Source organism: Castanea sativa, chromosome 11 (genome assembly GCF_040712315.1).
Source record: "Castanea sativa cultivar Marrone di Chiusa Pesio chromosome 11, ASM4071231v1".
NCBI classification, from domain to species: Eukaryota; Viridiplantae; Streptophyta; class Magnoliopsida; order Fagales; family Fagaceae; genus Castanea; species Castanea sativa.
The window spans coordinates 35,150,839-35,163,543 of record NC_134023.1 but is presented as its reverse complement, the minus strand read 5'-3'; the positions used below and the strand labels follow the sequence as shown (position 1 = coordinate 35,163,543).

Below are 12,705 nucleotides of genomic sequence, written 5' to 3'. Positions count from 1 at the left end.
CAGCAACAGCTAAGAGGGCATGAATAGATGAGATTCAAGCAACTAGAGCAAATGTCTCTTTATAATCAATCCTATAGTCCTATGTAAAACCTTTTGCAACAAGACGAGTTTTATGGTGCTCAATAGACCCATTAGCGCGAATCTTGATCCTGTAAATCCACTTACAACCAACCATAGACTTCCTAGGGGGGAGAGTTACCAAATTCCAAGTATGGTTTTCAGATAGGGCATTAAGTTCCTATTTCATTGCAATTTGCTATAAGGGGTTAGTGGAGGCCTCACGATAGGTGTGAGGCTTATGTTGTATAACAAGGGCAATGTAACTATGATAGTCAAGTAAATGTGCAGGAATGGATCTTACTTAAGTTAAGTGACGAGATGGAATGTTGTGTGCAAGATCTTCAGGTAGAGTAGAAGCAAGGGACCTAGGCTCAAAGTTGGGTAGCTCGTCTTCGACTTGTTCATCTTCCACCTATTTATTTGAGGGTGATTCAGGAGAGGCATAACAAAAATTTGGTGGTTGGACAAAGAAGTCTATAGGAGGATCGGGAGCAACTATAGAAGGAATATGTGACTCATTTGGAAAGAGTTCTAAGACAATGGAGGTAGACAGGGAGTAACAGAAGTGAGAAAGATTAACAAAGGAGTGATGTTCTCAGAAGACAACATTTAGGGAAGCATGAAAACGATGAGAAACAGGATCACAATACTAATACCCCATTTGAGTTTCTCCATAGCTAAGGAAACAACAAAGTCTGGATCGAGGCTTAAGTTTGTTATACTTATTAGGCTAAAAAAGAACGAAATATGCAAAACCAAAAGAGCCTAGGTGATGATAGTTAAGAGGCGACCCAAAAATCTGCTCATATGGTGTTTGATTATGGATGACAGGCTTGGAATACAATTAATAGCATGAAGAGTGGTTTCACCCCAAAATGGGGTAGGAACTTTGGCAGAGAGAAAAAGAGCATGAATAGTGTCAAGAATATAATGAAATTTTCGTTCGACTTTACCACTTTACTAAGAGGTACCAGGACAAGTTAGATGATTTATAGTGCCATAGGAATGAAAAATAGCTTGAAAAGCATATTGAGTCTATTCAAGAGCATTATTAAATCCAAAAATCTTGATACATTTGGAAAATTGTGTTTCAACTATTTTTGCAATGGTATAGTAGATTTGTAGTAATTTAGAACGAGATTTCATAAGAAAAATCCAACTATAATGAGATTAATCATCAACAAAAATAACAAACTATCGAGATCCACCAATACTAGTAACAGGGGAAGGTCCTCAAACATCAGAATGAAATAAATCAAATATATTGGTAGATATCGATTCACGATTGTTGAAAGGCAAAGCTGGTTGTTTTCTTAATTGGCATAAAGTACCATTAAAATTGTCTTTGGATACAGAACCTAACAGACTCCTAGAAGCTAACTGTTATACCCGAGAAGAAAGTGTATGACTAAGACAAAAATGCCAAAGTGCGAGAGAAGGAAAAAAAGAAACTACAGCAGCTGTAGTAGAAACAAAAATAGGAGTAATAGGTGGAAGATGAAGGTTATCTATAAGAAACATACGCCCAACTCTAGGACTGGTCCCAAGCTCCTGTCCCGTCCTCAGATCTTGCATAGTACACCCAAAATAGTAAAAAAATAAGGCAATAACCCAATTTAGCCAATTACCCCACAGAAAATAAACCATAGGATAGGTAAGGTACATGGAAGAACCCAAGAATCGAAAGGTTGGAGGTCGAAACAAAACCTAGACTAATTTTATGCATGGTGGAACCATTAGCTATATGAGTACTAAAATGATGTGGTACAGGTTCAAGTTTAGAAAATAAGGATGGGTGAGGTGTCATGTGATTGTAATAAGTAGAATAACAAAGCCAAGAGTGAGAGTTACCAGGTAAAACTAAGAGAGCAGTGGAAAGAGATACATTGCTAGCCATATGAATAACCTGAGCTATGATGTTTTGTAGTTCAGTTGATGAGAGGTTGACAGTGGATCCAGAATACTTGGGAGTCATCTGAGATGGAAGACATTGGCTGGGTAGACTCAGTATTAGCAACAACAGTAGTAGATTTGCAATAGTTGCAAAACTTTTTGTTAGGCTGTTTGTGACGATTGCAGAAGTTAGATGCATTAAACCCTGATTGTGGAGGTTGCTTCGTGGGAGGAGCAGAAGGAGTAATAGCCAAAACATTAAGCTTATTCTAGGTTCGAAGAGTTTCAAGATGAGCTTATTCTCCAACCAACTTATTTACAATAGTTTCAAGAGAGGGAGGAGGACTGTGATTAAGAAGTTGACCTTAGATGAGCTCATAGGAGACGAAATTCATCTCAAATAGTAGCATATTGTTGAGCATCCTTTGAGCATGCCCAAGTTGAATTAGAAAGGTCAATTTGGTCCCAAATGTAGTGAAGCTGATCATAGTAGTCATTGATAGATTGCCCTGGTTCTTGCTTGGGTTGATGGAATTCAACCACTAATTGATGTTTTGTGGATCCGTGAGAGGTGGAGTAATTTTTAACCAATATATCCCATGCAGATTTTGCATCATCAAAGTTGCCCAATAAATTGGTGATGGAAGAATAGAGGTGTTGTAGAGCCAAGTGAGAATTATGTGGTTGTGACATTCCATTCAACCATGCAAGTGATGAAAGCAATATCTTATTAAGCTACCTCTTTCATAGGAATAGTGATTGTACCATCACAATATTGTTAGAGCATGTGACTCTTAAGAAAACCATGCATAGCTTGAGACCAAAATAAGTAATTCTTATTCCCTTTCAATATAAAATTGATGAAGCGAGGAAGAAAAATATCATTTTTATCCATTTAGAGGCAAATATATGCAAAAATAGACTGCAAAAATGAAATCTATGCGAAAAACTAGGTAAGGAGCACCCTGGACTGCAAAAGGTCAACTTTAGAAAAGTCAACGGTCAAACTTGGTTAAAAAGTCAATGGTCAAAGTCAACCAACGAAAGCCATAGATGCTCAACTATAGAGCTATGATGTCAGCAAGATGACATCAACATATGACGTGGATGATGATGTAAGTGGAGACAGGGGCAATGATGTGGCAGCTGATGTAAGCTAGACTTGACGTGGCACTGATGATGTCACATATAATGTCAATCGATTTAGGTGCAGGCGTGTGCGGTGCATGAAGAGCTTGTGACACCAATGCAATTACTTCGATGGCGTGTGAAGCTCCAATGGCAGCTGGACTTCCACTTTTGAGTAGATTGGCGAATGACGATCTTGGTGGTGCCTGTAAAAGGTTAATTAGGGCAAGATTCACGATGGCAACGATAAGAGCATTGGTCTTTATGGTGTGGGACTCCTCAATGATGGCAGCTATAGGTCCAGAATCTAAGAACGATGGTTGAGAGATGTCGGAGGTTTAACGGTGAGTGGCTGTGACGGCTGTTGTGATGGCGGAAGCGATGGGAGAATGGAGTAACACCAAGAGAGACAAGAATGCTAAGAAAAGGTCAAAAAAATGGCTCTAATACCATGTTAGAAATATTGAAATATTGTATTGTATTTCTCAAGTAATAAAATACACATGAGTGCTTTTATAAAGAAGATAGAGTTTGCAGTACAAATATGTATGCTATATAAGTAAATAAGGTAGGCCTAAGGCCCATAGTCTATTACACATTACCATGAGAAATTCTCTTTGTCTCCCCTACCACACCATTTTAAGTTTCTCCACTTTTGTCATATTTTAAGGCTTATTGTCTTTGCTCACTTCTTATTGCAGCCTAACCTATGTAATGAGTCCACAAAATAACAGCTTTGTCATTCCATAATGGACAAACCCAAGATACGTTACACATTTATAGCGAACATTTATGACAACGAGTAATAAACGAAGCAATGGGAAAAAAGACGTTACATAAGTCAAAGCACTAATTTGTGACGCCTCAATCGTTACAAATGAGAATGAATGCAGAGATCTGTTGCTCATTAAAGACAAAGATGTCTATAAAGTCAGAGAAGAACAACACCAAAAGGTGCACACAATTCTCATCCCAAAAGCTGTTCCCAAGTTGAATTCTTTTGCAATATACTTTGATTGAATCCCATTCTAAGTTAATCATCGGAGGGTGTTTGGCAAACACCACACCGGTGTATCTTTTTTCTCTATTTTAGATCTGTTGCAGGTTTGTCCCTAGACGAATTTATTACCGTCGTCCATCCACACTAACGAAGATCACAACTGTTGATTTTTTGCATCATCACCATCTATTTGCAAGTTTTTATTTTTATATTTTTGATAATTTGATACTAGTAAAAGAAGGAGAGTGGATTAAAATCCTATATGTTTCCATTGGAAATAGGAAGAGTTACTATCTAATTAAACTACACGGCTCCTAGCTTTTTGCAAGTTAATGCTTTTATATGTAGTTCTTGTCACAAAGCCGCAAGACTTTACCACAATTAGGACTGTCCATGGGTCGGTCTAGGTCGGATTTGGCATCAACCCAGGCTGAACCTACTCAGATTAGATGGAACAAAAACACACCCACAATCGACCTCCGACCACCACGGGTCAAGTCGGCCAGGCTTAGGGGAGCGAATGGTTGGGTCAGTCGAGTTCGATGATGAGCGATGGCGGATGGAGGAGAAGTTCTCTCTTCACCAATCTGAGTTAAAGGTGCCGGATTTGAGTAGATCAGAGCCTATCTTCGTCGGTCTTAGTAAGAATAGTCAGATTTAACCAAATATTAGACTCTATCTTTCCCGATCTGAGCCTATCATCGCCAATTTGAGCTTATCTTTGCTGATCTGAGTCAGATCTAACCATATATTGCCGGATTTGAGCAAATCTGACAAAGGAGGAGAGTAGATCTTGGGCGGATTTGAGTGAATCTAAGCAAATACCACCGGATCTAAGTGAAGGAAGACGAAGGGTGGCCAGATCAGAGCTAAGAAATACCAGAAAGTCGTCGGATCTAGGTAATTTTGACATTTTTTTAGCATTTGTCGGTCGGATTGGGTGGCTTGGATTTTAGGGACTGAAAGCCCCCATTAAAAGCAGATAATAAATTGCTCAGTTATTGTTCCATTAGATATTTTTAAGAGCTATATAGACAAAGTGGTTGCGTTGTCATGGTTTATAAATTTTGGTGTTTAAATTAGTATAACTAAAAACTCAGAGATTAATTCACAAGAAGCAAACTGACTTTTTTTTTTAATTAAAAAAATTCCCCTATTATTTTTCATTTTGTGTGGTTTTGTCAATTTCAGCAAAAGCTAATGACCATTAATTTTCTTTTTTGGGGGTCTGGATCTGTTGGTTTCAGCAAAAGCAAATGACACACATTTTATAAATCAAGATACAAATTGTGTGATTCATTATTTGCTTTGAGTTTTGTTTTAAATGATTTTTTTTAATAAGTGAAGACCTGGAGGGAGACTAACCTCTGGTGGAATTAAGGGGGACTAAATCACTAAACATCCAACCCGCCATAAGGCCCATAACCTCCCATAAAAGAGCATCTTCTCAGAAATATTTTCAACTTATGGTGTTTATTATCGATAATGACTCTTTATAATCAAACTAAAATACCAATTGATTTTTTAGTATAGATAGAAATCCAAATCTTTTATTCAACAATAAAAAAAATTTAGTAATTGAACTAATTAGAACTCAAAAAATAGTGATAAATTAAACCAAATAGTGATTGCTTAGCAGAATAGTTGGTCATATTCACTAATGGAAGTGTTCGTATGAGTGATACTCTGATTTATTGGTAAAGTGTATTTCTTTTTACCTTGAATTATAAGGTTAATTACAAATTTTTTTGAGCTTCACATTTGAGCAATCAAAAGTAATCCAGTCTGTTCTAATTTTCTCATTGTATTTTAAATTTAATGAGTATTTACGTGCGTATAAGTTATAACATTGTCATGTAATATAACTATGTGCGTATAATTATATATATTTTTTATTCTGAATAATTACATGGTAAGGTTATGGATTTTTTTTTTTTTTTTTTTTTTTGAGATAGAGGTTATGGAATTTAAGGTTTACAATGTGATGATAACTATAAAAATAAAAAAGATAAAGAAAAAAAAAAGTATCAGGATATTGCAAGTATCATGATAGCTTTAAAGCGTCACTTCAATAAATTTAAAGTTCCAGAAATATTGTAAACTACCTTTTTGTTCAAATGAGAAAGTATGATTTTCCTTTCATTTCTTTGTATCGGAATGAGAAAAAACATCGAGAAATGCTATGTTTACAATATTTTTACAAAACTTTTATAACAAATTTTAAGTGACATATTGTTACTGATTGTTGTTGATGAAAAAAATAGTAATTTCACTGATAAGTTCAAATTAAAACTAATAATAACTTACCATCTATGTGAAATTCATCACATGCTTACACTCTTCATAAAGACATTGTCTTTTGCCATATTCCTCATGCCACTAGTACTGTAGCCACTGTCAATCCATAGCAGCCGTTCTTTAGTCTTTGGCACAACCATTCTGAGGCCCTTATAGCCATCTTCATGTATTGATTCATCATTGTTGGCCCTTGCCATCACTAAAATTTTGTACAATTTATTTCACATTATATGTCTGGCCCATTCTACATTTGATCTAGTCATTCATGGTCATTTCATAGCTTCTTCGCTAGCTAGTTTACATTCCATACTCAAGGTATCATTAAGCTTCTACCTTGAGTATATGGGGTATGGTAGTGTGTCATGCATGTCACATTTGACACATGTTGATATTCTTCATTGATTAAAATCAAGGAACGTTAAAAGGATGTTTGAGAGAGTAGTTTAAGTTATGTTGTTTAGGTGTTTTTGATATATGTGTGGGTGAAAAAGTGTGTGAAAATGTTTGTAATGTTGTTTAAAATGTGTAAAAATGTGTTTAAACATGCTTGCCAAACACCCCCTAATTATCTATGTTTTTAGTCTTGATCAAGGTATTCTCACAAGTCAACTTTAGTTTTTATACGATGATTCATATAGTAAAAAGGTAAAATGTAGTCATCAAAGACTTTTCTTTGTGGACGTAGGCTATATTAGGCCTTACGACTTACCACATACACCCTTACTTTCACTCTCCTTCTCTGTCTAAATCTTTTTTCCTTTTCTGTCTAAAGCTTTTATTTTAACACTTTTATATTAGCATTTCTTATTGTTAGATTTTTACATGCAATTAAATCTAACTTTTGTAAAGAAAATGTCATATAAGAGTATAGCAAAATGACATATAGAAATGACATATTTTGACTTCTGAATAACATTTGCTTATAAGTAATGCTCCTAGTAGTTAATATATTTTATTTCCACCATGAATATATAATTAATTTCGGGTCAGCTCCACTTGGAGAGAGAGAGAGAGAGAGAGAGAAATTGGAATTCTTGATGGATTATGGTGTCAAAGTTTCGGATGATTGGAATGCAAGCAATCTTACCAAGAAAAGAAATTCTAGATCGTGCCTCACCCTCCACTCTTTTTCTGCTGCTGTAGAGTCAATAGTTTAACAATAAGACATGATACTTTTCCCATAGTTGTCAAGGTCTATATTTAATTCATACATACTCTCTTTATTGTGTGATTAATCACTTCACCAGAAGCACTATATTTGCATAATCTATCAGGCTTTATAACATGATAAGCACCCTCCAAATAACAAATGAGCCTTCAAAAAGTCTTGTTTGCAGTTGGGGTAGTGCCTTGCACGTATAACCGCGTTGCTCTTAACAAAATGCCATTCATTCTTTCATATAAAAGAGCAAACCCAATCACCACCCTATTCCAAAACCTGAACAAGAAGTAGAAAAAAAATGTCTTTCTTTAAAGCCTACGGCAAAGTTGATGAAACCGAACAAGCAAAGCTTGTAGCTGCTCGGAAGACCCGGAAGAGAATCACCATCATAAGCTTATCATCCATAATCCTTGTTGCAATTGTAGTTGCTGCTGTAGTTGGAACTCGTAATAGTTCTGGTTCAAACAAAGGTAGTGATGCACAGCCTCTTTCCACCTCTGTAAAAGCTGTTTGCGATGTAACATTGTACCCGGATTCATGCTTTGCTAGCCTTTCTCCTTTATCTAACTCCACGAACATTCAACCTTTGGATGTCTTCAAGTTGGCAATCCAAGTGGCTATGAATGAAGTGTCAAATGCTGCTCTGAAATTATCTGAGCCCGGCTTTCTCAATGGTTTCAATGACAACATGACCACCATAGCTATGGAAAATTGTCAGGAACTTTTGAGTCTTGCTTTGGATGATCTCAATAGCACACTGTATGCTGGTTCTGACTCATTTCTTCAAGTCATCGATGACCTCATAACATGGCTAAGTTCTGCAGGTACTTGCCAACAGACCTGCATAGATGGCTTTGAGAATGCCAATCAAACATCAATACAGACTACTATTGCCGATCACCTGAAGAATTCTACTGAATTAACTAGCAACAGCCTTGCTATCACCACATGGCTTTCTAACATTTTGGGTTCGGTGAAGCTAAGGCGACTTATGAGTTACCCTGAGAACCAAGAAGAGCCAGAGTGGCTGCATCCAAATGATAGGAAGCTACTTCAAAGTCCAGATTTAAGGTACCAGGCCAACATAGTTGTGGGGAAAGATGCATCTTGTAAATACAAAAAAATTACTGATGCACTCAAGCAAGTTCCCAAAAAAAGTGACAAGAGGTTTGTGATCTATGTGAAGAAAGGAGTTTATTATGAAAATGTGCTGGTTGACAAGAACATGTGGAACGTTGTGATGGTTGGTGATGGAAGAACTGCAACAATTGTATCTAGTAATCTAAACTTTGTGGACGGGACTCCTACGTTTGCAACCGCTACATTTGGTAAGACTAGGCATATTGTGCTTTTTAATTTGAATAATTTTCTTAGGTGAAAAATTCATATTAAATATTACAAATCCGAAAGTTGTATTCAGTATCATATTATTTTAAATTTCAAATGATATGAAATTCTGTACATCCATAGATTTAACAAATTAAATATTGACTGTAATATATGAACTCTTTTAATTTCACGTGAAATGTAGTGGATCTTGCTCCCAGCCAACTTCACTAACAATTAAATTTCTTTCTGTGCAGCTGTATATGGGAAGGGCTTCGTTGCTCGAGATATGGGATTCCGAAACAATGCAGGTGCGATCAAGCAGCAAGCAGTGGCCCTCATATCAAAGTCAGACCTATCAATCTTTTACCGCTGTCACATTGATGCATTTCAAGACACCCTTTATACACATTCCAACCGACAGTTCTACCGTGAATGCAACATTTATGGAACAGTTGATTTCATCTTTGGGAATTCTGCAGTTGTGCTTCAAAAGTGCAACATATTTGCTAAGGTTCCAATACCAGGCCAGCAGAACACTATCACAGCTCAAGGTAAGTTGGACCCAAATCAGAACACTGGAATCTCAATACAAGGTTGCACCATATCTCCTTTTGGGAACTTGAGTTCAGTCCAGACATACCTTGGACGTCCATGGAAGAATTACTCAACAACAGTGTTCCTCCAAAACAATCTAGGGAGCTTAATCAACCCCAATGGATGGTTACCATGGGTAGGCACATCAGCCCCAAGCACCATATTTTACTCTGAATACCAAAATTATGGACCTGGTTCTTCCACAAAGAATAGAGTCAAATGGAAGGGAGTAAAAACCATTAATCTTCAAGTAGCAAGCAAATTTACAGTAAATAAATTCATCCAAGGAAACAAGTGGATATCTGCCTCAGGTGCACCCTACCAACCTGGCCTCCGAACGTGATAAATTTCATGGAGACTTTCTCAAAGAGATGTTTGGTTTTTGTCCCCACTCCCTCTTTTGTTCTAATTCTTTTTTTCGCTAATAGTTGTTTAAATATTGTTTTCTTTGACTTCATACAATGTATGAGGTTCGTTGATTGAAAAATGTTTCGAATAAAAACGATATCTAACAAGTGTAACGTGAAAATATTCTGAGGTAATAAGTGCCTCATGCTTTTCTTGAAAGATTCTATAACAATTGCATGTGATTTATTTTCTTCTTGCTTCTTTCCCTTTGCAATGAACTTGAAAATTGCATATAGCAAGAAACGTCTAAAACTACTTGAGGTTTCTCTTCTGAAGTTATGTTTCAGAATCACAACCTCCATTTCAAGGACTGTAGTAATTAGACCAATATTCTCCGAATCATTTACTAACAACTAAAAAATCAAGAAGAATGAGAAGAAATAATGACAAAGAAAATTTTTGTTGGATTATATTTTGTATGTGTTGACAAATCCAAGTCAAAACGCATTTTTTTTATTATATATTTAGTCTTATTTTAGTGTGTTTAGAAAGTGCTGATCGATTGAGGCAACTTGAATCTCAACATGGTAGTCGATCGATCAAACCTAAATCTCAACAAAATTCTAATGAATTGTGTCAATCCAGAACTTGAGAAGCAAACAGTACTGATCATGTCAATCCAGAAAGACTCAATTGCCTTCCTAAACATTCTCCATGAGACCGTAATTTTTCATAGCCCTAGGAAAAGTATGCTAAAATAATTACATTTAGTATCCACTTCATGACATAGATCTAGGCCCAAGGATCCATAATAGACTATCTAACCATTCCTTATATTAGTTTATGTCTTCAAAAAAAGGGCTACGGTTGGATTCAGTTCTCTTGTGTATTGGACTTGTTAAGATGTAAACACGTGACAATTATTTGACATGAGTTCAAATTCCAATGAATCCAATACACAGAAACACTAGTCCCAAATTAGATAAACTGGCATAAGCACTTGATTTATGAGTCACAAAACAAAACTGTGTATCAAATTAAGCGGTCCTCACTATCCACTCATGTTAACCCATTGAGACTCAATTACTTTCCTAGATATGCTTTATGAGACTGTATTTTTTCATGGCCTTAGGAAAAACATGCTAAAATAGCAATATTAAGTACCAGTATAAGACAAAGTTCTAGGTCCAAATGGCACGTAATAAGCCATTTATTTGGTCCATTAGGTTTACACAATACAGAGCAGCGATCCATCAAGTCATTCTTTTAATTGCTTGACTGGATAGTACAAACGTGCTCCTCAACTTAAACAAAACCCTTGTGCTCCACTAAATTAGCCTTATATCATACCAACCCCAAAAGAACTAGAGATGGGGATCATCTTTGTTGCACATATAGCTAAACACATGCATCTTCTCTCTCTTCAACTATGAAAGCTTGGATTTGTGTAGATACTCAAGAGCTTGTTTAGACCCCCAAAATAAAAATTACGGCTAGATAACTTTTACTCTAACTTATATTAAGTGCAAAACAAGAGTAATGAAGCTCAAACAACCGTTATCACTACCCTAAGCCATATCATCCATTATCAACAATAAAGGAAGAACTTAAAGAGTAGGGAAGAGAGATGCAAACACAAGATAACACCGAGACATGTTATCGAAGAAGAAACCGAAGAACTCGGTAAAAAACATCTCTGCGACCCTCCAAGTTGAAATCGATCCACTAGAGAATAAAGTTGAAGTACATGAATAATAAAAGACCCTTCAAGCCTAGTCCACCCCATATACTTGAGCCCTCCAAGCTCCTGCTACCAATTGACTTCTTAGAGCCTTAACTTCTCTAGTTTTTCGGATCCCACAATTCAGCTTGATTGCATCTGTCAATAAATGGCTCATTCCAATGCTTCCCAATAGCACCAAAATCTCACTTTACACTCAGAATGGGTGTAGTAAGTGTTTGGGCTATCAACCTCTCAAGGATGTAGAGTTAGAGGGGTAGGAGTTGAGGAAAACCACAAGGAAATGTGTAGATGATTGTGGATATAAATCTCTAACTCTCAAGTGTATTTTCTAGGGTTTTCTCTCTGAAAAATACTCCTTACAATTTGTGAGTAATGAAGGCATATATATATAGTGTGGGTAAAGACTTGGTAAAACAAAACTTCACTTTTTGCTAAACAGAGAGTTTCGCGAGTCCTTCGCGGGGGCCTTACTCACGAGACACTTGCGAAAATCTCCAGCATGACATGACTCTTCATCTTCCAGTCATGTGCTTTACACGTGGCTCTTTCGTGGGTAAGCTTCTCGCGAGACACTCGAGAAAACCGCTTGTTCATCCTTTGAAACTTGAGTCTTCACACTCTCTCACACTCATCTCTTACAATTAGAAACTCACATACATACATGGAAAAATGATTGAAGAAATTTACAATCAAATTTGGCACGGAATTAAAACCAACACAAAATAGTTGTAAATCACAACTTTACAAACTACACCAAATTTCTTCTCTTTGGCTTTATGATTATAATGGAAGAAAATGTTATGCATTATTGCTTTAATATTAAGGGATATAATATCAATGAGTAATGATAGTTAAGAGTTATATATTTCTTATTCAATATTCACTTTACACGCACTAAAACATGACTGAAAATTGTTAAATCATATTTTTAAAATATAATTTCCCTAAGATTATATTTAAATACAATTTCAAAAAGAAGTGCATACGAAGTGTGCAATTATTAAAAAAATTTGGAATTGTTTAATGTTGGAAATTGGAGGTTCAAGAATTCGAAACGTGGGTTTGAATGATTGAGAGAACAAGTTCGACCGATTGAAAGACGAGTTGTGCAGAATTTAATTAAAGCCCATTAGTCTGTTAAGCCCATTA

General features: G+C 36.2%; 1 protein-coding gene across 1 annotated transcript; it reads left to right on the top strand.

Annotated features, from left to right (window-relative positions):
- The first annotated feature begins 7,839 nt into the window (after positions 1–7,839).
- On the top strand, positions 7,840–9,807 carry LOC142616405 (putative pectinesterase/pectinesterase inhibitor 46). The gene is made up of 2 exons (XM_075789266.1): positions 7,840–8,869; positions 9,125–9,807. Exons 1-2 carry the CDS (start codon positions 7,840–7,842, stop codon positions 9,805–9,807), a joined length of 1,713 nt encoding a protein of 570 aa, XP_075645381.1.
- Positions 9,808–12,705: the final 2,898 nt, after the last annotated feature.